Raw genomic sequence first — 22,863 nt, 5'->3', positions numbered from 1 at the left:
AGTTGTCAATAAAAGTAAAAGTCACAGATATACTACTACATTTCCTTTAAAAATAACTTTGATATTTATAGTTTAAAGTTTTATTTTTCATTTGTTCAGAAAGTAAATATTGAGGTTTCGCTTTTTACTCATGATTTGATGACGTTTGTCACATTGTACAGGCAAAATGGCGTCGCCCAGTGTGCGGGGAAGGCCGATGCCGTCTGTAAAACGTGAAAATTCACGAAAAGATGACGGTTCTGAAGCAGGTATTATGCTTGCATGTACGATATCTTTCCAAAACACAAGTGAACACAAAACCACACTCACCCATGTACTTAATCTGTTTTAATATTTAATCTCTCGCTCTTCTCTCTCTGAGTCTCTCTCTCTTTTCACACACACTCACACAGTCACAGTCTTTTTCATAAGAAATTGCGTTCTTTTTTTTACCCGGGTATAAATCATGACAGGGTAAGCTTTCCTTTTAAAGTAAAGTGTACATGAGGCATATGAAATGCATGGCTCAGCTTAATCAATTGCTCTGAAAATAAAAACTAACGAACTGGCTTTTTAGTAGTTTTACCGTAGGACAAGGAGCCTCTCCATACAGACAGGCAGCAGTAACAAATAAAATGTCGTCACGCAATTTTGCGCTTTGGACTAAGTAACTCATTCTCCGTTACTTGATGCTTTCAGAATCAAGATGCGATACCCGGAAGTGGTGAAATCCACCAGTGAAGAAATGGCGTTTTATTTTTTCATGTGCAGAAAATGGCGTAAGTCCCAGAAAGAAAACCAGAGAATGGTGTAACACTTCAAACAGTTTTCTCTCTCCCCTGAAAAGTTGTAGAAATTGACTTGCGCCAAAATTGCCTGTTGAGGATGATGTATGTGTTCATAGAACAATTAGATACGGTTGGACTAAAAATGATAAAACACATCTCACGGTGCCTGATGCGTTCGACCTATGTCACCTGTCACAGTGTCAGCTGGCTTAAATTGCCTGCATTGCTTGCTACTGCGGCCAAGTTTGTGATTTTGCTGATTTGAATTTTATCATTTTTCAGTCCCAGTCAAGCAAGCCAAAGTGGACAGAAGCAGATCTTGTCCATATCTGGATACCATTAACAGGTACTGAATTCTGTAACATTACATTTTAGATTTTTTCAGAACCTGTCCATGTCAGATACCAGTTTTGTAAATTGTATGGGACCTATTTGTCTTAATTAAGTTATGTTTTCTTCTCTGCCTCATCTTTTCATTTCTATGCGTCCTGGTTAAAAATAATAAAGAAAGGGTCATTTGTGCAGTGTGGAGAACTTCAACTGTCTCATGACATATAGTGCAATTCTGTTTTAAATTTAAGACTTAGAATAATGAATTTTAACTTTCACCTAGTTGTTTACTTACCTGAGCAATAAGGAGTCTTACTCTTAGTAGAGAGTCGTGTTAGGCAGCGCAAATGTCTGGCCGGCTGAACATTTCCGTATGAGGTGCATCATTTTCTTTGTTTGCAGGTCGGTGCTGGACTTTGATTTTGAGAAGCTGTGTTCAGTGTCATTGTCTCACATCAACTGCTATGCCTGCCTCGTCTGTGGCAAATATTTTCAAGGTGAGATATTTGCTGGCGTGTATTTGTTACTACCATGGAACCCCCCTTTTAAGACTCCCTCCTTTTTAAGACCTTGTTATCTCATTCTCAGACTTTCTGTTGATGACCTCTGACTCTGTCAAATTACCCCCATTTTAGATTTGTAGAGGTCTTAAAAGGGGGTTCCACCGTACTTCACCACTCCTTTTGTGAGAAAAAAAGCAAAATTTTGTAACGTGCTGGTTATGAAATAGTTAGATTTCTTCCTTGCTTTAAGAGTTCTTCGTGTATAGATTAGTTAATTATATTTGATGGTTAGTTTTTACTGAAGAAGAAAAGGAAGACTAATTGGAAGAGACATGACAAAGTTTGTCTGTGTCTAACCTCACTGTTGTTTATTGCCTTTGACTAACTGACTGCACAAGAAGTCTGTTCTACTGTAAGCATTTTAGTTTGTATGTACAAAGAACCTCTGCAGTTTGTTTCAGTTTGTATGTTGACAATGTTACTGCCAATCAATCCTGATACAGCTCTCAAATTCTTCCAGAGGAAACAGCAAACGCAAAAATGTTTTGAGAATGATGTTTGTCTTGGTGACTGGTCATCATGAGCAGAGGAAAATTAGGTCCCTGCTAGACTGTAGTTTGACACGACCTCATTTACATGATAATACCACATGTGCGTATATGGTTTAGTTATGACATGGGTGGTCTCTCTCGGGTATGCATGGATTGGAGTTGTTCCAAATTTGACTTCTTTTTACATTTAGTCAAGTTTTGACTAAATGTTTTAACGTAGAGGGGGGAATCGAGACGAGGGTCGTGGTGTCTGTGTGTGTCTTTGTGTGTGTGTGTAGAGCGATTCAGAGAAAACTACTGGACCGATCTTCATGAAACTTGACATGAGAGATCCTGAGTATGGAATCTCCAGACTTTTTTTCTCATTTTTTTGATAAATGTCTTTGATGACGTCATATCCGGCTTTTCGTGAAAGTTGAGGCGGCACTGTCACGCTCTCATTTTTCAACCAAATTGGTTGAAATTTTGGTCAAGTAATCTTCGACGAAGCCCGGACTTTGGTATTGCATTTCAGCTTGGAGGCTTAAAAATTAATTAATGAGTTTGCTCATTAAGTTGTCATTAAAATCGATTTTTCGCAAACAGATTTAAAATTGATTGCATCGTATTCTTCATCACATTCTGAATCTAAAAATATATACATATGTCATGTTTACTCTTAAAATGTGATCACAATTAACGAAAATAGATTAATTAGTCTTACGATTAAAATTTAAAAATTCGATCCAAAAATGATTTCATCTTATTCTTTATCGTTTCCTGATTCCAAAAACATATAGATATGATAGGTTGTATTCAAAACAAGCTCAGAAAGTTAACAAGTATACAGAAAAGCGTGCTTTCCTGCTTAGCACAATACGCTACCACGCTATTCTGGCGTGTTAGTTTCACTGCGTTTTGCACGTGGGAGGTGAGCGATTTACTTCTCGCGGGGATTGATGAAGCTGTACTGTCTTGGTGAAAAAATACAGTGCGTTCAGTTTCATTCCGTGAGTTCGACAGCTTGACTAAATGTAGTAATTTCGCCTTACGCGACTTGTTTCTTCTAATCTCTGGCAGCTTTTGTTTACAGACTTTATGTAGGATAAAGAGATGTTGTTGACTATGAGTTGTGTAAAGTGATTGACGTGATGTTTACAGACTTTATGTAGGATAAAGAGATGTTGTTGACTGTGAGTTGTGTAAAGTGATTGACGTGATGTTTGCAGGAAGGGGCAACAACACCCACGCCTACACCCACAGTGTGTTGGAGGGCCACCATGTGTTCCTCAACCTACAGACACAGAAGTTCTACTGTATCCCCGACAACTACCAGATCATCGACTCTTCCTTGGAAGACATCATTGTGAGTGACTTCTGTCAAACACTAACCGGACAGCCAAACTGGCAAACAAACAAGTGTGCAAGCAAACGTTAGTGTAGTACTGAAACTTTGTTTTCATGTGATTGGCAGCGAAAGGGTAATAGTGGCATACAAAATCTGGTCCAGCTCTTGAGAGCTTGATGCAAAGTTGCACAACAGTTGTGTACAGGGATCGCGTTTACCGGTAATTTCCGCTATTTTACCGATTGAGATTTGCCAATATGGATTAAAAAAAAAAATGGGTTCTCGGTCAGACGTGTCGATTGTTAATTGGTTTGACCGGGGTAAAAATAATGAATGGAAAATAAAAATCCTTTATAAAGAATCCATGATCTGTATGAGAGAGGTGTATTTGCATTTGCTTTAGTTTGACACAAGTTTTCAGTTGTTGACTCGCAGCTGTACATTTCTCTTTTCTTTTTTAAAGACGATTTGTTCAATTTTCTTTTTTTGCACAGTATGTCCTGAATCCTACATTTGAGAGGAGCCTGATTGCCAGACTGGACTCCAATCCCAAAATGTCCAGAGCGTATGACGGCACTACCTACCTGCCAGGTAAGTTGATCACTTTTGCTCTTCTTGTTATAACACCTTTATGGAGTACTTCACTTGGTAGTAGATGCACCCCTATTGTGTGTAAAAATAAAAATGAAAAAAATAAACAAGGAAATAAATTTAAAAAACAGAAAAGTGGGGCTGTTCGGATGAATGTAATATTCTGAAAATTTGCATTTCAATACATGATGTGCTAGTAGAGTTCAATTGCTATTTTTTGGCTAGAACTGTTATAATACGTTTTTGATGTACTACTGAAGCTTTTTTCTCTTTATTGTTTTCAGGTATTGTAGGTCTGAACAACATCAAGGCCAATGACTACTGCAATGTGGTGCTGCAGGTACAGTACTGCCTTCTCATGTGTCTTCATCCAGCTTTGTCCAGGATTTAAGCCTGTCCTTAATTGAAGTCTTTTTACCGAAAACTCAGTGCTAAAGCTCTGTGCGTCCAGCTTGGCGAAGTATACTTCGTGTAGTCGACTTGGCCCAGTTAAGGACAGGCTTTATAGTCGAAGCAACTGGGCATTGAGACAATCAGCCTGCTCAGTACTGTTTGACTTTATCAACCTGCCTGTTATAGGTATGGCTATTCTGTATATGACAGAGTTTAGATCTGTTTGTAATTGTTCTTAAATAGTCGATGTTTGGAAATAACTCTGTTGAGTTGGTTAGGTTGGGAAAAAGTGAATACTCTAGCTTTTATTGAGTCAAACTTTCCCATGTGACATTATAGGCTTGTCACTAGTGAGGGGTGTGTCTGAAACACATGAACAAGGAGCATCTGTGGAAAGCTTGCCTCACTAAACTAAGACAGGGATCGCGTTAACGCATGTTTTTTGCGTATTTGACGCGTTTTAAAATCCGCCCACGCATTTTCCCGGCGCTTATGCGTAACGCGTACGCAAAACAACTTCTATTCAAAACGGCATGCTCAGCAGCACATCCCAATACTGAATCAGACTATAGCACACGCGCGCGAGTTTAGAATCTCTAGTCTGTTCTGGATCAAACATAGCACAAGCGCGTGAGTTCAAATCTAAAGTCTGTTTTGGATAAAACAAAATGAGGTGACGTGCTCTCGGCATAAGAGTGTCGCAAGCGACGCAAAGCAACGCCGGTCGGTTTTCTGAAACAGAACATACACCCAAAATGCACTGGGCGTGTGGCGCCAAATCTAGGCCGAGAGACGCTTTCAGTTCAAGCCTGTCTTTGATTCATTCAAAACGGCATGCAGCGAAAGTTGTCCTCGTTTTTTCGCACATCGTCATGATTTAACTGTGTTATAGTGTGACGCAAAATCGGTTCTGCTTTACGCGTTTTTTGGCCGACATTGCGTAAGCCGTACGCAATTTGAAACATCCTAGCGCGATCCCTGCTAATTTATAATTAACAACCAAGGTGCACTATAGTTTTCAATTTTAAGTGTGTTCATATCCACTGACCTAAATGTTTTCATTTATTATGCTTCACTTAACTTTGACCTGTTTTCAGTCCCTCTCCCATGTCACTCCTCTCCGGAACTACTTCCTGAAGGAGGAGAACTACGGCAAGATCAAGCGGCCCCCGGGCGACCAGCAGTTTCTACTGGTGCAAAGGTTCGGAGAGCTCATCCGTAAACTGTGGAACCCACGGAACTTCAAGGCGCACGTTTCGCCCCACGAGATGCTGCAGGCCGTGGTGCTGTGCAGCAAGAAGCGATTCCAGATCACTCAGCAAGGTCAGTTGCTATTGGTATTTGGTACACTGGAACCCCACGAGATGCTGCAGGCCGTGGTTCTGTGCAGCAAGAAGCGATTTAATCACATATTCTTACTCCAATTCTTATGAATGCATTGACTTTAGTCCCACATGCTAGATGTCGAAAAAACCACTCAAATTACCTGCCCTTAGTAGGGTGGTAACCAAGCTAAAAGCGACGCCATAGCCGTTGCTATGGCCTGACCTTGCTCGGTTACCCATAACCCCCTGCGCACCACGTGAGCGCCAGCATCCGTAATAATCATTCTCGACTTTCGACAACACACGGTGGACGTGTCGGAATTTTGTCACTCACTTTTGGCCTTCGCTTGCCTGCTTGTCCGTGAGACTAGCCGGTTTCCTGTGGGTCTACCTGTCCGTCTACCTTTTGGTGAGATCTTTCCTGTTTATGTTTGGTATAAATGTTGATAGCTTTGTGTTGAACACGCACGCAGAAGTTTTTTGTTCTGGGTGACTGTTTTTCGCCGGTCTTAAAATGGCCGACAACAAAGCTAAACTTGGCGCGAGACTGGAAGGTGACAAGGCTCTTAGCCTGGTTTAGAAAACTATACCTAAGAGTAGCCTAAGAACTTTGATTTGCCTATTATGCGGGTCGTAGATCCGTCAAACAGCACTTCTTTTTATGTTCCTATCCCTCCGAGGGCGGGTTCAGTTCTTTCACAGCTCGCTTCCCCTGTTGGGGTTAATCAGCCTTTAGGCTCCTTATAGACTTTTTGTTGGATCGTCGTCGGTGCGACTGATGGGGGGGGGGGGGGTGGCCGTGTGGCTATTCTTTCCCCTTTCTCTGAGTAAGAGGAATCAGTCAATGTCCTCCTTTTGGGGGGACTTAACGATGTTTTGGTCTGTATTCTCAGCTGTTTCAGGCGCGATCGGCGGTTCCCGCCCTCCCGTTCGTCAGCTTCGCACTGTGGTCAAGTGCAAATGGCCTGTTCGGTTCAGCCCGTTTTTTGCCTCTGGTGGCTCTGGGCTGTTCTCGAGCACCCCTTCCTTTTAGGAGGGGGGGCCTGCTCCCTGCCTGCGTCTAACCACTCTGATTACCGCCGGTACTTCACAGTGTGTTACGCAGCCCCCCGCCAATGGGGGGGGATAGGGGGGGCGCTCCTGCGTCGCACCGTCGCCTGGTGCAAACGGCCAGTTCGGTTCAGTCCTTTCTGCCACTGGTAGACTGGGTTGTTCGCGAGCACTCTCTCCTTTAGGAGAGGGGGCCAGCTCCCCGCCTGCTTTGGCCGCTCGGCTTGCTTTAAAAACAGCACTGCTGGGTCGGTCATGCAGCCCCCTTACCGTGAGGAAGGGGGAGTGGGGGGGCACGGTAAGTCACGGCCAGGGCTTGTCCCACTCTGCCCTTTGCGGGCAGGGGGCCGTGTTAGCTTCCCACCCTTTCCCGCCCCCCGGGCGCGTTCGGGTGGCGGCTTTCCAGGCTACGTTACATACCCCTTCTCTGCTCCATTTGGGGCAGGGTGGGGGGGGTATCAGTGGCTCACTCTTTCCCGCCCACCGGGCAGGATCGGGTGGGGGCTGGAGTAGCGTTCCACCCTTTCCCTCCCTCTGGGTTGGACGGGGTGGGCGCTGTTGGACTGTCTTCACAGTCTGTGCCTCTATTGTCCTGGCCCGACAATCGTTCTCCTCCCCTATCGAGGAGGGTGGGCGGTGGGCTATAGGACTACGGCAGGTGGACGGAGGGGGGTCGGCCGTTGCTCGGTTCGTCTCTCTCCGTCGCTCTTACTGCTGTGACGAGCCATCCCCCTCCCCATCTGGGGCATGGCGTGGCTCAGGCTTTTCTTCACAGCGGGGGTGCTACTATGTACGGCTTTCCAGGCTACGTTACATACTCCTTCTCTGCTCCATTTGGGACAGGTGGCTGTGTTAGCTGCCCGCGCTTGTCGCGGGTAGCGGTCGCGAAACAATGAGCTTGACTCTCTTTTGTTCTCGGCAGGGTGTCTCGCACAGTGGTCAGGGAACAATGAGCTTTGCTCCGTTTTGTTCTCTGCACGGGCTGTGCCGGCTGTCTACCTGTGACAGGCGGAGACAGAACATACTCTTTCTCTCCAGTCTCCCATTCTTTGTATTCACAATGGTCTGCGGGGACTCGGCTATAGTATCGCCTGGCCAGTGGTCATTGTCCTTAGCCAGCATAGGTCACCCCCCCCCCCCCCCTCCTAGGGGTGGGTGAGTGATAGGGCTACTTGACTTTGGCAGGTGGACGAGTGAGGATCGGCCGTTTACAGCCGTTTCTCTATTCAGTCTTTACCCCCTCTAGGGGTTACGGCTTTGCTGGACCACCCCCCTCCCCACTTGGGGTGAGTTGTGGTTCAAACCAGGTAGTCTGGTTCTTAGCACTGGGATGCTTCTCTCGCACAGCGGGTGGGGTAAGACGCGCCGGGCCCGGCTTTGTCTTGTTTCTCCACTCTCTCTCCTTCTCGGCAGAGATCTGTGCCAGTTACCAACCCCTCTTCCCCCCACCTCTTGTTCAGGTGGGCGGTTTTGGGTTGGCAGTCAGAGACTGATCACGCTTTTCATCCACACTCTTGGCGGTGTTATCGGCAGGAGTATTTAGTGCGCGACCTCCCCTGTCTCCCCTCCTTTTGTGTTTTACACAACTGGTGGTTAGGTTCGGACTCCTTGTTTGAGGAGGGGGAGTGTATAGGGTTGCCTACTGGTTGTAGGCTTCCCATACATAGAGCGGCTGCTGTTGCAGTTTACTTTGTCCCGGATAGGTTGGGGGTGTCTCTCTTCCTTCCTCTTCCGGGATGGCTTTGGGTTTTCACAGGCTTTCTCGCAATTTGTTTCATTTGCTGAGTCTGCGGTGATTGCCTACCACATGCCACACTTTTTGGCTTGATCCGCACCTTAGGATAGTGGTCTTCAGCCTACACCTTTCCCGCTGCTTCATACGCAGGGGTCTGCTGGCTTCGGGGTTTCAGGCTGCTTCGTCCTCACTTTTAGTGCGGAAGAAGATAGCAGGGAATTTTCAGGCTCAGGGTCTGATCCGGACTTTTTTTTTATTGCCAGGGGCTAGTTTCTGGCTTCTCTTACAGACCACGGAACATGGAGTTTTCATGATGTTACTCCTCCCTCTCCTCTCTGGAGGAGCTAGGATGGCATGGTTTGGAGTTTTCTGCTTTGGTTGAGACTCTCTTCTGTGCTTTCTTATAGGCAATCTTATCCTCCCTGAACGCTCTTTTGGGTTAGGGAGGATGCCTTGGATAAGGCTTTAGCCAGGCTGCTGGCAGCTTGGGCTAGGGTCGTCACTGAGCGGAGGAGTTTCTCGGTGACGTTTTAGGCCCACACTGTTTTTGCTTGGTGTGATCTCCTTCTTTTACAAGGGGTTTGATTTCACGCTGGTTGCAGGAAGCAAGGGTCAGGCTATTTCGGGGGTTGTTAAAACCTACTCAATAGCTGGAATCTTTCCCTTCCTTCTTGGACCTCTGGCAGCGCGTTTATGCGCTCCCGGTTACAAAGGGGTGTTTTGGTTCAGTGTCTCCTCCCTCTCTGCGAGAGGTGGGTCGGCATGGGCTAGAGCTTTCAGCTTTGGCTGAGATTTTCCTCGGTGCTCTCACATGAGCTTTCCTTCTGCGTTTCTGCACACAGGAAAGGGCTCGGTTTCTGGGGGTGTTGGTCTCTGGACTATCTCGGGGGCTGGTTGAGCTTTTTCAAGGTCAATCAGCTTGTCAGCTGCACTTTCTTTTGGTGTTGAACCAGGCTTTTTGCCTGGTGCTCTCAGTAACCAGGCAAAATTCCGAGCTGTCCTTATCCCAGGTTTTTTACCTGGGCATGCTGTTCGACTTTGTCTCTTGGAAGGTTTGTTCTTCACACAAGAGAGAATAGGGAGGCTTTAAGCTCTTTTCACTGCCAGACTGGCACGAGAGCAGGCCTCTGCGGGGTCTTTAGACCCGATCTTCGGTCGGACGGTATCGATAGCTATGCTGGCCCTCTAGTCTTTCCTCAAGTTTTTTGGGGGGTTCGGCCTCACAGGTCTGGGACATGAGGGTCCTCCTCCAGAGTGGGTTCCTCCACGCGGGAAGGTGGCTGGAATCCTTTTGGATCGCTCAGGGGTCTTTTTTCCCTAGCTTTGTTTCCCCCTGGACTTAGACCGCTTTATGGATGCGTTTTCGTCTGGATGGGGCCTGCACTGGCAATTGCAGTCTTGAGGCTGTGATGTAGACGCAACTCCTTGGGCTTCTCTTTTGCCTGGGGTTAGGAGCAGTAGCTCTTAGTCTACTAGCCTTTCTTTTTGGCTATTTACAGGCATGTCCTGTTGCATTCGGGCAATTCTTCTGTTGCTTCTTATGTGAACTAGCTGGGGTGAGCAAGTTCTCACTCCCTGTCAGACAGAGTATAAGGGATTCTGATTGGGTTTTCACACTAAATCATTTTCTCAGGGGAATATCTCCCCGGCCAGCTCTGCGATCTGGCCGACTCGCTCAACAGGTCCTCTCAGGGCTTGCACAGGGGTTGGCCCATCTGCTTACGGGTCTGGAGGCGTGCTGTTTGTGTTTTAGATCATGGGTTCTGACTCTGGTCTTTGGGCACGAAGCATATATTTCCTCCACTTTATCTGTGTATGCTCCTTTTTTGGCCTCCTTGGCCAATTGGGGATTTAGAGCGGGGGTGCAACTCCTTAGCGCCCCTCTCTCAAGCCAGGTGGTTTTTCACCTCTGTTTCAGTTTTTGGCTTTGGGCAGCTGGGCCTCTTCTTTGAGGTTCCGGCGTCTCGGCTATCTCAGCTGTTTTGAAACAAATAGGCCTCTCTTCTGTTGCTCATGGCGCTCTTGTGGGCATGATCAAAGGACCTTGTTTTACGAGGTTTAGAGGCTCCCCCTTGTTTAGCGCGTGGGACTTTGTTCTACTTACTCTGGGCCTCAGCCCTATAGGGCAGTGAGGCGCATGCGTTTTTGGGGTTTGCTAGAGGATGTAGCCTTAGGGCTTTTGGTGCCGTTTGTTCACGGTTTTTGGCCAGGTTTTGGGGTTTCAGAAACCTGGTCAATATCCTCTGGTGTTTGTTTCCCTCCTCTGGGGAGGATTCTCGCTCCGGGAGATTCGGATTTTCTAACTGTCTGGTTAGACTTTTTTTAATCCCTTTTTTGACGTTACTGTCTTTTGGAACCACGAGCTTTAGCTCAGGTTCTTATTTCTTTACAATGGAGCGAAAGAGACATCTTTTATTTGTCTCTCTCTAGGGGCTCTGCTACATTCATAGGACAGTCCTATGAGTGGTGCGTTTTGGAACAGGGGGGGGGGGGGGGGGCGTTCAGTCCTCCCTCTATTCCTTTTCAGGCGTTCGGGAGTCCAGAGTCTGGTGTTCTGCTCTGGCTGGTGGTGTTCCTCTCGCCTATGCGAGGCTTGCCAACAGCTCGGGTACAGATTTTGTGCTTCTTTTATTGCCGTGTTGCGTTCTGGTCGCCTAGGCGAAGCTTTGCAAACGGCTTACTGGAGATCAGATGATGTGTTCATCGGTTTCTATCTTCGGGATATCTCCTGCACGCGGCTAGATGGCTCCAGTTCATTGCTGGTTTTAGTTGCTGCAGGGCAGGTTCTTACAAGGACATAAGTAGGTTCCCTCCACCTTTAGGAGGAATCTGCATTCATAAGAATTGGAGTAAGAATATGTGATTAAATCGAAAATTTTTAATTAAATTTTGATTTAATATAATATACTTACCCAATTCTTATAGTTAATACCCTCCCATCCATCCCCGCTGGATTATGTCCTTGGGGTGTTTGTTTGTTTAATAGTCTCGAATGATTATTACGGATGCTGGCGCTCACGTGGTGCGCAGGGGGTTATGGGTAACCGAGCAAGGTCAGGCCATAGCAACGGCTATGGCGTCGCTTTTAGCTTGGTTACCACCCTACTAAGGGCAGGTAATTTGAGTGGTTTTTTCGACATCTAGCATGTGGGACTAAAGTCAATGCATTCATAAGAATTGGGTAAGTATATTATATTAAATCAAAATTTAATTAAAAATTTTCGATATTTCAGATCACTCAGCAAGGTCAGTTGCTATTGGTATTTGGTACAGTGGAACCCCCCTTTTAAGACCTTCAAAGATGTGAGAAAATGAGGTGTTGAAAAGGAGTGTCTGAAAATGGGGGTCAATTTACACAGGTTATCAACAGAACATGTGAGAGAAAACCAGGTAATAAAAGGGAGGAAGTCTAAAACGGGGGTTCCAGTGTATTATAATTTATTGTCCGGTCAGGTAACCCTCATGAAAATTCGGGCTGCTTTCTCATGGGGAAAGCGAGCTGCCATACAGTACGGCACTACCCAATTTTAGAGAACAAAAATTCGTTGCCCCTGTGTATTTATGTTGCCCCTGTGTATTTATGTTTACAAGCACCGAGGCTTTTGCTGTGAACATGTACATGCGTGCACACGGGGGTGTTTGGACACTGAAGAAAGTGTGCACAAAGATGAATCTGGGAAGTAAAACTTGCCTTTTTGTTACATAGTGTACATTTCAATGGACAGACTCGTCATGTCTATACTTGTAGAAAAAAGAAAGCTCAGCACTTTGTATTGACAGTTATTCCATTGTTTATACCTTCCTCCCTTCAGTTTGTATGATTTTTCCTGCAAACAGGTGATGGCATAGACTTTCTGTCGTGGTTTCTGAACGCCATGCACTCGGCGTTGAACGGAACGAAGAAACTCAGCAGCAGCATCATCAGCAAGACGTTCAGAGGCAGGATGACGGTCTGGACTCGCAAAATTCCACCTGTTGACCTGGTATGTTCGAAGTAAATCACCTGTTTACCCTTACTATTTTAGAGTAATTTATTACTTTTGGGGGGGAAGTTGGGGAAAAATACTCCATCTGAGTCCAGGTTACAATTTTCAAATGTGTTTCAAATTAGGTTTGTCTTGCTAATAATGGCGTTTGTAAGCACTGGGTTACTATTTGGTCATCAGATTACTATTTTTTTACTTGAACATTACTCTTGTTAAGTTTGAGGGTAAACAGGTCTGATGTAAGTTAGATTATTTTTTACATTTTGCTGTGAGGGTTCAACAAGAAAAAGCTAATTAATTAGTATCTTTCCTGAAAAGTTACTTGTTCAGTTATTACTAGTTGCCTAAAGTATTCAATAACGTATGCAACATTTGAGCTGGTGCATTGTTTTCCTCCTAGCTGTGATTAGTCCTCCTGTGTGTTTGAGAAAATATGTGCTCATGATTCTTTTAAATGTTTATTAACTGTCATTCTCAGATGCCTAAGGTATTTAATAACATATCCATAATTTAGAGCTGGTGCATTTTCCATGTCTTCTTTTTAGATGTGATTCGTTCTCCTGTATGGTTGAGACTGATTGGTTGATTCTCTTTCTGTTATGTTCACAGACAGAATCAGAGAAAGAAAAACTTCTCCTTACTCCAGAATACGTGTGTAAGTGTCTCCATCGTTTGGTAGTATGGTGTCCTTGGTTTATCCCCGAGTACGCAGTAGGAGGGTCCAGCAGACTTTAATTGTGTGTGTGTGTCTGTCTGTCTCGACTTAACAGCTTATTGCTGGGAAACTGCTGGGCGCAGTTCTTTCAAAAGTTGATACACTAACTTGATAATAGGTCCGATTGATCGTATTAAAACTTCATAATGTTACCTGGGACCTAAATGCCCCAAAAAACACAAAAGTTCTTGACGGTTGGACGAATTCAATCAGAGCGACAGCCAGCCATTAAGCTGATAGAACAGCCGAACGCGTGCGTCATGAAAAGAAATGCGTATCGCATGCGAGACAATTTGCAAGCCAGCCAGCGGGTGGGGATTAATTTGGTCTCGGCAAAGAAACTACAGTGCAGGTTTGGTCTCGGTGAGACTGAAAGAGAGACAGAGAGCACGAGAGAGAGCGACAGGGACACTGTGTCAGTGATTCAAGGTGGTGGCTTGGTGGCCAAAGGGATCCGGGTTCGATTCCCGGCATGGGCGGTCTATTTTCTTATTTTTTAATTTTTTTTTTAATTCTTGTTTACTTTTGTTTATTATGAACGTTTTAATGTTTTATTTTACTCTAATATTTTTTTTAATTGTGTAAAATAAATAAATATTTTTCTTTTTTTAATTCACGTGCACAAGACAAAAACTTTCATACTGTGCCAAAGTGATCCGAGTTCGATTCCCGGCATGGGCGGTCTATTTTTTTTATTTTTTTAATTTTTTTTTTAATTCTTGTTTACTTTTGTTTATTATGAACGTTTTAATGTTTTATTTTACTCTAATAATTTTTTTAATTGTGTAAAATAAATAATTATTTTTTATTTTTAAATTCACGTGCACAAGACAAAAACTTTCATACTGGGGGAGCGAGCCAGTCTGAAGAGTACTCGGGTCCAGCACCAGCGTTTTTTATTATGGTGCTGTCAACCACATCTCAAGCTGACATTTTGATATATAAGTTCGTACTGCGGTTTGGCTCTTGATCTTAGTGTCATTATCTCCCTAGAAGGCAACTGAAAAGCTGTTGTCATTTCAAACAGTAGCATATACTTTCTGACGAAAGGAGAGTTTTGTTAGCTCCTTTGGGTAAAGAAGGAAAAACAGAACAGCATATCTTGTTGCCCCTTGTTTTGTGTTGAGCGTGTGCTGGAGTTTCACTCTCTTCACATTTAGCACAAAGTCAGTATCAATTCTTCATTTTTTTCAGCATTTTAAATCAGAACACAATCATGTCATGTTGAAATTTAATATCCTCACTGGCCAATAAAAAAACTGGGGAAATAACTGTGTTGAGTTTGTATGGGTTGTCAAAGTGTGAATACTCTAGCTTTTATGGAGTCAAAACTTTCCACTGTGACATTATAGACAGTCACTAGCAAGGGGGGGTGTCTGAAACACGTGGACAAGGAGCATGTGTAGAAAGCTTGCCTCAATGAAAGCAAGAGAATTCACTCTTTCACAAACCATACAAACCTGACAATTATTTCTGGAGTTTGTTTATTACAGGCATGGTTTTTGTTCCCAACATGTCACATTGCCTGTCTTTCCTTTACCACCCACCACAGCACGCATGGAGGAAATCCAGTGGTTGTACCTGACGTGCGACCTCCCACCCCCACCCCTGTACCCTGACGAGGCGAGAGAGAACATCATACCCCAGGTACCCTTCGCCTCCCTCCTGGCCAAGTTCAACGGCACCACGGAGAAAGAGTACAAGACGTACAAGGACAACACCTTCAAGAGGTTTCAGCTGACAAAGCTCCCGCCGTTCATCATCTGTTACTTCAAGGTGAGCTGGCAACAAATAGATATAGTGCTTGTGGGTGTTTCATTTATTTAAGTAATCAGAAGACAAGAGAAAGAGTACAAGACGTACAAGGACAACACCTTCAAGAGGTTTCAGCTGACCAAGCTCCCGCCATTCATCATCTGTTACTTCAAGGTGAGCTGGCAACAAATAGATGTAGTGCTTGTGGGTGTTTGTCAACAATCTGCCTGCTGGGTCAACCTAAGTGCAGATCTGCTAGTGTCTTATTCCCCTTCGTGTGTACACGCAAGCACAAGACCAAGTGATCCTGTAATCCATGTCAGAGTTCGGTGGGATATAGAAACGCAAAAATACCAAGGATGTAACCCCCGAGAGCTGGCTGCCTAAATGGCGGGGTAAAAACGGTCATACATGTAAAAACCCACTGGTGCAAAAACATGAGTGAAGGTGTGAGTTTCAGCCCATTAATGAAGTAGAAGAAGACAATAGCATTGAAGAGATGGAGCATTGAAGAGATGGAGCATTGAAGAGATGGAGCATTGAAGAGATGGAGCATTGAAGAGATGAAGAGATGGAGCATTGAAGAGATGGAGCATTGAAGAGATGGAGCATTGAAGAGATGGAGCATAAGCAATGCTGGTTCTTGTGGCCAGCCTTTGGTGGAGGGAAAGAGAGAGAGAGTGTGTGTGTGTGTGTGTGTGTGTGTGTGTGTGTGTGTGTGTGTGTGTGTGTGTGTTTTCATGGATGCATACATCTGTCTTGATGTGAGGAGGGCCTACCATTGATCGCCTCACAGCAACCCACTCTTCCTGTACATGCATGAAATAAAAGTCAACCATGTAGTTAATTTTTCATTGCAGTTTTGCTTTAAATTGCATAGATTCTTGTCATTTCTTTTTGGAATTATATAGTATTTTGCTTTTTTCACAGAGATTCACCAAGAACTACTTTGTGTCAGAGAAGAATCCGACGATCGTCAACTTCCCAATCAAGTCAGTTTGTTTGATAGTTGCTTGTGCCTTTTTTACATTTAGTCAAGTTTTGACTAAATGTTTTAACGTAGAGGGGGGAATCGAGACGAGGGTCGTGGTGTATGTGTGTGTGTGTGTGTGTGTGTAGAGCGATTCAGAGTAAACTACTGGACCGATCTGTATGAAATTTTTCATGAGAGTTCCTGGGTATGATATCCCCAGACGTTTTTTCATTTTTTCGATAAATGTCTTTGATGACGTCATATCCGGCATTTTGTAAAAGTTGAGGCGGCACTGTCACACCCTCATTTTTCAATCAAATTGATTGAAATTTTGGCCAAGCAATCTTCGACGAAGGCCGGACTTTGGTATTGCATTTCAGCTTGGAGGCTTAAAAATTAATTAATGACTTTGGTCATTAAAAATCTGAAAATTGTAATTGAAATTATTTTTTTTATAAAACGATCCAAAATTACGTTTATTGTATTCTTCATCATTTTCTGATTCCAAAAACATATAAATATGTTATATTTGGATTAAACACAAGCTCTAAAAATTAAACATATAAAAATTATGATTAAAATTAAATTTCCAAAATCGATTTAAAACATTTTCATCTTATTCCTTGTCCGTTCCTGATTCCAAAAACATATAGATTGATATGTTTGGATTAAAAACACGTTAAGAGAGTTAAAAAGAATAGAGATATAGAAAAGCGTGCTATCCTCCTCAGCGCAACCGCTACCGCGCTTTTCTGTATTGTTAATTTCACTGCCTTTGTCACGAGCGGTGGACAGACAATGCTACGAGTGTACGGTCTTGCGGAAAAAATGCAATGCGTTCAGTTTCATTCTGTGAGTTCGACTGAGCTTGACTAAATGTTTTATTTTCGCCTTACACGACTTGTCTTATCTTACTACTTGTTAGCCCCCTGTTCATTGTTACCATTGACTGTTGAAATCATCAAGAATAGAAATGTTTCACCTTGGGGGACTAAACTAAGCATTAGCAATCACTATAATAACAATAACAACACTTTATTGTTCATGAAAATGAATACATTAAAACAGAAAATTGTCTTCAACCTGTCAAACCTGCCTGTCAACGATTATGAAATACACATCAAAATGAGAATTACAAGATCATTCAAAAGAGGCACATACAACACATGGTTATAGCATAACCTTAACTTTATGATCCGTTGAAATGTATACATAAAGATGGAAGAAAGTTTTTGTTGCATAGCTCACCTGCAAAATACCTGTCAACACACAAGGAAAGAAGAAGAAAAGACACCTGTATAAATTTGTATATCAATCAATCAATCAATCAATCAATGAGGCTTATATCGCGCATATTCCGTGGGTACAGTTCTAGGCGCTCTGCAGTGATGCCGTGTGAGATGAAATTTTATACGGCCAGTAGATTGCAGCCATGTCGGCGCATATTTACCTTTCACGGCCTTATTCCAAGTCACACGGGTATGGTAGACAATTATTAACTGTGCCTAAGCAATTTTGCCAGGAAAGACCCTTTTGTCAATCGTGGGATCTTTAACGTGCACACCCAATGTAGTATACACGGGGGGTGGTTCGGACACCGAAGAGAGTCTGCACACAAAGTTGACTCTGTGAAATAAATTTCCGCCGAACCTGGGATCGAACTCGCGCTGACAGCGGCCAACTGAATACAAATCCAGCGCGCTACCAACTGAGCTATATCCCCTGCCCTGGTGACAACCGTTCGTAAACGACCACCTGCCCAAAACTACCCGAGGGGGTTATTACGATAGAGTTTACCTCTCCATAGTGACCACCTGTCCTAAACTACCCGAGGGGGTTATTTCGATAGAGTTTACCTCTCCATAGTGACCACCTGTCTTTAGCGACTACTAATGACGTCCACTTTCTGTCCGTCTCTTGATTTGTCATTATGGAGAGGTTCGACAGTATCAAGTTATGTTCTCATAAAGACTATGTAATAATAAGAAGTGTATTTACACCCCCGGTATAGGGGTGTGTATAGGTTTCACTCGATGTGTTTGTGTGTTTGTGGCGGTATTTGTGTGTTTGTGTTCGCAAGTAGATCTCAAGAATGAACGGACCGATCGTCACCAAACTTGGTGAACAGGTTCTATACATTCCTGAGACGGTCCTTACAAAAATTGGGACCAGTCAAACACACGGTTAGGGAGTTATTGGTGGATTAAAATTATACAACGACTTATAGACGGACACCCCCGTTGGTCAAAGGGAAATAACCATTCTCACTGCCACCAACTGAGAAGGTTATTTCCCTTTGACGGGGGTGTTTTTCCTATCAGAGGAATTTCTTGTTATATATCAAATCCTGACATAGTTCTAAGCACCTTATGACAATAATGATAAACAAATCACAAATAAACAAATTATACAGAGTAATGTACATGATGAACATTTGAAAAAATCAATATCAATGCACTGCATGCTTTGCCTGTGTCAGGAACATCGACTTCGGGGAGCTGTTGTCGCCAGAGATGCGAGCGCTCCACAGGCACACGACCTACGACCTGGCAGCAAACATCGTACACGACAGTGAAACGCGCGTTAAACATGGAGGCACCTACAGGTGTCACGTTCTGCATAAGGTAATGAGCAGGATTTTACAGTGGAACCCTTCTTTTTGAAGACCTCCACAAGTCTTTTAAAAGCGGTATTGCAATTTGTTCCTTGTTAGTCAAAGGCTTTTACAATGGCAGACCCCTGGATGAAACCTTTATAGGATAGCTGCTTGAAACCTTTATAGGATAGCTGCTTGAAGCCTTTATAGGATAGCTGCTTGAAGCCTTTATAGGATAGCTGCTTGAAGCCTTTATAGGATAGCTGCTTGAAGCCTTTATAGGATAGCTGCTTGAAGCCTTTATAGGATAGCTGCTTGAAGCCTTTATAGGATAGCTGCTTGAAACCTTTATAGGATAGCTGCTTGAAACCTTTATAGGATAGCTGCTTGAAGCCTTTATAGGATAGCTGCTTGAAGCCTTTATAGGATAGCTGCTTGAAGCCTTTATAGGATAGCTGCTTGAAGCCTTTATAGGATAGCTGCTTGAAGCCTTTATAGGATAGCTGCTTGAAACCTTTATAGGATAGCTGCTTGAAGCCTTTATAGGATAGCTGCTTGAAGCCTTTATAGGATAGCTGCTTGAAGCCTTTATAGGATAGCTGCTTGAAGCCTTTATAGGATAGCTGCTTGAAGCCTTTATAGGATAGCTGCTTGAAGCCTTTATAGGATAGCTGCTTGAAGCCTTTATAGGATAGCTGCTTAAAGCACACAAAGTCCTTTGCACAGTTGTTCTGGATGTGTTTTGTGTGTACATGTATTGTGTTGTGTGATATGCTTTGCATTATTGCAAGGAAGATAAATGATAAATGTCATTTAAAGAAATCATTGACTTGGCTTGACAAGACATTTGATAATCTAAGAAAAGCTGCGGCTCTTTCCAAGTAAGATGAAAAGGAAGGATTGTTGGTGCATAGCATAAAAATAGTCCATTAGCATGAAAGCAGTCCGTTGGCTTGAACAAAGTCCATTATCTCTGGCTGAAAGCAAGGAGGTTGCGAAGAAGCGTAGATTTCGTTTTGAGAAGGTTGATTGAAAAAGCGATATGTGATGACAGGAATCAGAATCAGTTGTTTTGCATGTGACTGAAGGTAAGTGTCTTTTTGTGCAGGCAACAGGCAAGTGGTACGAGATGCAGGACCTGCACGTTGCCGACATCTTGCCGCAGATGATCACGCTCTCTGAAAGTTACATCCAGGTCAGTCGCCCTACACTCTTGTCTCTCGATATTTCTTGTAGTTGTATGCCATTCCGTTAACTTTTGCAGTGTGAGAAAAGGCAGATTGCTTACTGGTAAGCTGGTGTCTGGCTGGTTATGTAGGGTCTTTTTTTTTGAGACAGAAACGGGTTGGTAGTTTTTATTTTATTTTATTTTATTATTTGTTTGCCTATATTGTTTGTTTTATTCTGAAAGTTTTTTGTTTTTTATAATTATCAAATGCATAATCATAGATCTCATGAGATGAATCTTTGATGTTGCTGTGAAACAGACCATCTAAAAGTACAAGTATGATGGCTCCCTTTCATTAAACAACTACTGCATAAGGCCAAGAAAAAAACAATCTGTGTTTTACTGATTCCCCGCCTGACCCTATTTTTTCTTCCTGGCCCTAGAACTTTTTTTTTATCCTTCAACCATCATTAACTTGCAGATTTATGAACTGCGAGAGGACATCCCCAACCCATTCTACGTGGCGCCCCATGCCAGGAAAGATCAGCAGCCAGGGGAGAGGGCAGCAGGAGACAGACCCATGGAGACAGCGTCTGCCCCACAGGCCACTGGATGGAAAACTTCTGACAACAAGGCAGACACGACCACCACCACAGATGATGCTCATAGCAACGGACAGCAGAAGGAAACACCGTCGTGATGATAAATATGGATGTGTGAAGTTGTTGAGGATCGGAAGAGAAAGTCGTATTGCCGCCAGACTTCGTTCATGGTGACTTACAACCACTGCCAACGCTTTGTGAGAATGAATTGCTTTCTGTTGGGGGTCAAGTGTGGAGTTGAACATTGTGCCACCATTGTTTGCAATGAATGATGACCACAGGTGAGAATGACTGAGTTCCTAAGGCACTTCGTCACTGTGTGAAATGTGAATGTGGATGAAAGCCATGATGAGTAGTTGCATTGTGACAGAGTATGCATACTCGCACATGAGAATCTTCAGATTTGTGACTGAAATCAGATTTTGTGCGCTCCAAGACACAATTTCAGAGCTGTTTTGTGATCCATACTCAGAATTAGTGTATTATTTTGGAACCATGGGTCACTTTCAGACTTTTTTCATGTGCCCTTGTTCCCATGTCTGCTAGGATAGTTCTGCTAGAATGCAGGAGATGTTTTTGTTCCCTTGAGCAAATCATTCCTGCCTGTTTGAAAAAGTGTTCAAGATGCGGTTGTCAGGGATGAACTTACTTTTGCTACTGTTACCCTATTTGTTGTTGCGATGAAAGCTGATTGTTGAGGGGAAGTTTGAGTATCACGTTTAAGGTCATGCTTCCCATACACCTGTATTGATTTCATACTCTTGTGGTAAATTTGTTCAAAATTTAAATTACTCTTTACAGTAGTGGAACATGTTTTGGGGTTTTATAAATCACAAATAAAAGCAAGAACTTTTTTCGGGTAAAATATCTGCGGTGAAGAAATGCTGCCAATCTGAGTTAGGGTTATTCCTAATATTTCAGACCCATCTCTTTCTCTTTGCCTTAATCTTTCTACCTCTTTCTCTTCCTTAATCTTTCTACCTCTTTCTCTTCTCCTTCTCTCCAACCCCTCCCGCAGTGGGGCACTGCGGTTATGAAATTAAAAGCCCCTCCTGTTTTTGGAACCGCAGGAGCTTTCTAGTTTGCTGTTAGGTAGATTTTTGGTTCCTCTTTCCTGTCATGCTCTTTTTCTTAATGAATTCTTTTCCTTTTTCTGCCTTCTTGCTCATTCACCTGTATTTTTTCCAAAAATCTCTTCTCTTGCCGCTTGTCTCGCGATTCATGTATAGTTTAATCTGTTAGTGTTCTGATGTAAGTCCAGCAGTAGATAGGTTAAGCCTATTTTAACATACTGGAAACTGGTAATCTTCCAGTAGGTATTAATTTAGTTTTACTAAAGCCTGCTGGGACACAAGTAATGGGTTAGTGCATTTGTAAACAGGAATCGCTTGACAAGTGGCCCCCTTCATCCCCCCCCCCCCCCCTTCCTCGTCCTGATATGGCTCTGCGTAGTCGGCTGGACGTTAAGCAACAAATAAACAAACAAACAAACTCTCCAACCCCACTTTCCTTATTTAATACCCTCTTTTTCTCTCTTTTTTCTGTTACTCTGGTCACTAATGACCCCAAAAGCATGCTAGTGTTAACATAAACAAAAAAATTTTAAATCCTCTTTTTGCCCACTCTAAAAGTATGACAGTACATATACCAGGAAAGTATGACAGTACATATACCAGGAAAGTATGACAGTACATATACCAGGAAAGTATGACAGTACATATACCAGGAAAGTATGACAGTACATATACCAGGAAAGAATGATGGCTATGGCAAAATGTTTATTGCAAACTTGTGAATTTTGTTTCTGTTTGTGAGTTTTTATAACCATTCTGGTTATTAAAGGCTATTTTACCATGTCAATGTGTTTGTGTGTGTGTGTGTGTGTGTGTGTGTCAGCGTGTGTGTGTGTGTGCAAAAGGGGGACAGACTGCGAGGCAGGTGCAATGCACTGGCGTTGCTATAGGAACAAAAGTAGGTGAGCAAGTCTACACAATACTCTCTTCTGAACTACAAAATAATTCATGAAAAGATATAAACTATCATTCAAATGAGCTGTTCTGTCATGGAGGGATTCTTCATATAAAGTGCCTTATTGTTATGCATTGAAGTTTTAAACAGCAGGTATTTCTAAGATTCTTTTGACATAGCACGCAAACACAGGACAGTTGAGCCAGTAATTTACGAGTACAGAAATTCATTTTATGCAAATCGAAGGCTCATGCCTTTTTGACCAAAAGCAAGTTCTTGTGTCAAATGATTACAGGGAAGTGGCATACTGTTACAGGAATGTTTGAGCACATGGCCCATTATTTTGCTAGGGTTATACAATTGGTTCCATAGGTACCTTCCTTCCTGTTTCAAGGCACCGTCCTTCCTATGTTAACAATTCAACTCTCTGTCACGGGTCTGGCCAGGCGTTTACATGGGATAAAATGATCCCTCCACTTGGTCACATACCCACATTTTACATGGGATAAAATCATCCCTCCACTTGGT

At 43.3% G+C, this 22,863-nt stretch overlaps 1 protein-coding gene across 2 annotated transcripts; it reads left to right on the top strand.

The window, feature by feature from the left end:
* Positions 1–157: 157 nt before the first annotated feature.
* On the top strand, positions 158–22,223 carry LOC138958021 (ubiquitin carboxyl-terminal hydrolase 39-like). Of its 2 annotated transcripts, XM_070329050.1 has the most exons (15): positions 158–248; positions 1,050–1,113; positions 1,500–1,594; positions 3,360–3,496; positions 3,973–4,069; positions 4,354–4,409; positions 5,560–5,785; positions 12,410–12,555; positions 13,168–13,213; positions 14,826–15,003; positions 15,157–15,202; positions 15,959–16,020; positions 18,481–18,625; positions 19,706–19,792; positions 20,247–22,223. In XM_070329050.1, the coding sequence occupies exons 1-15, from the start codon at positions 167–169 to the stop codon at positions 20,463–20,465; spliced, it is 1,686 nt and encodes a 561-aa protein (XP_070185151.1). In that variant the 5' UTR covers positions 158–166; the 3' UTR covers positions 20,466–22,223. The 2 variants fall into 2 exon arrangements, with proteins under 2 accessions (XP_070185151.1, XP_070185152.1); XM_070329051.1 differs by lacking the exon at positions 15,157–15,202 and having other exon boundaries at positions 14,826–15,049.
* The last annotated feature ends 640 nt before the right edge of the window (positions 22,224–22,863 follow it).

The sequence above is a fragment of the Littorina saxatilis genome, linkage group LG2 (assembly GCF_037325665.1).
Source record: "Littorina saxatilis isolate snail1 linkage group LG2, US_GU_Lsax_2.0, whole genome shotgun sequence".
NCBI classification, from domain to species: domain Eukaryota; kingdom Metazoa; phylum Mollusca; class Gastropoda; order Littorinimorpha; family Littorinidae; genus Littorina; species Littorina saxatilis.
The sequence above is the reverse complement of the archived record's forward strand: the minus strand, read 5'-3'. Positions and strand labels throughout refer to the sequence as shown.

Excerpts from the sequence above, each read along its gene's own strand:
- LOC138958021 (XM_070329050.1), top strand. The coding sequence starts at position 167 with ATGGCGTCGCCCAGTGTGCGGGGAAGGCCGATGCCGTCTGTAAAACGT. Across the intron at positions 249-1,049 it reads AGATGACGGTTCTGAAGCAG|TCCCAGTCAAGCAAGCCAAA; the intron begins GTATTATGCTTG and ends ATCATTTTTCAG. Across the intron at positions 4,410-5,559 it reads ACTGCAATGTGGTGCTGCAG|TCCCTCTCCCATGTCACTCC; the intron begins GTACAGTACTGC and ends ACCTGTTTTCAG.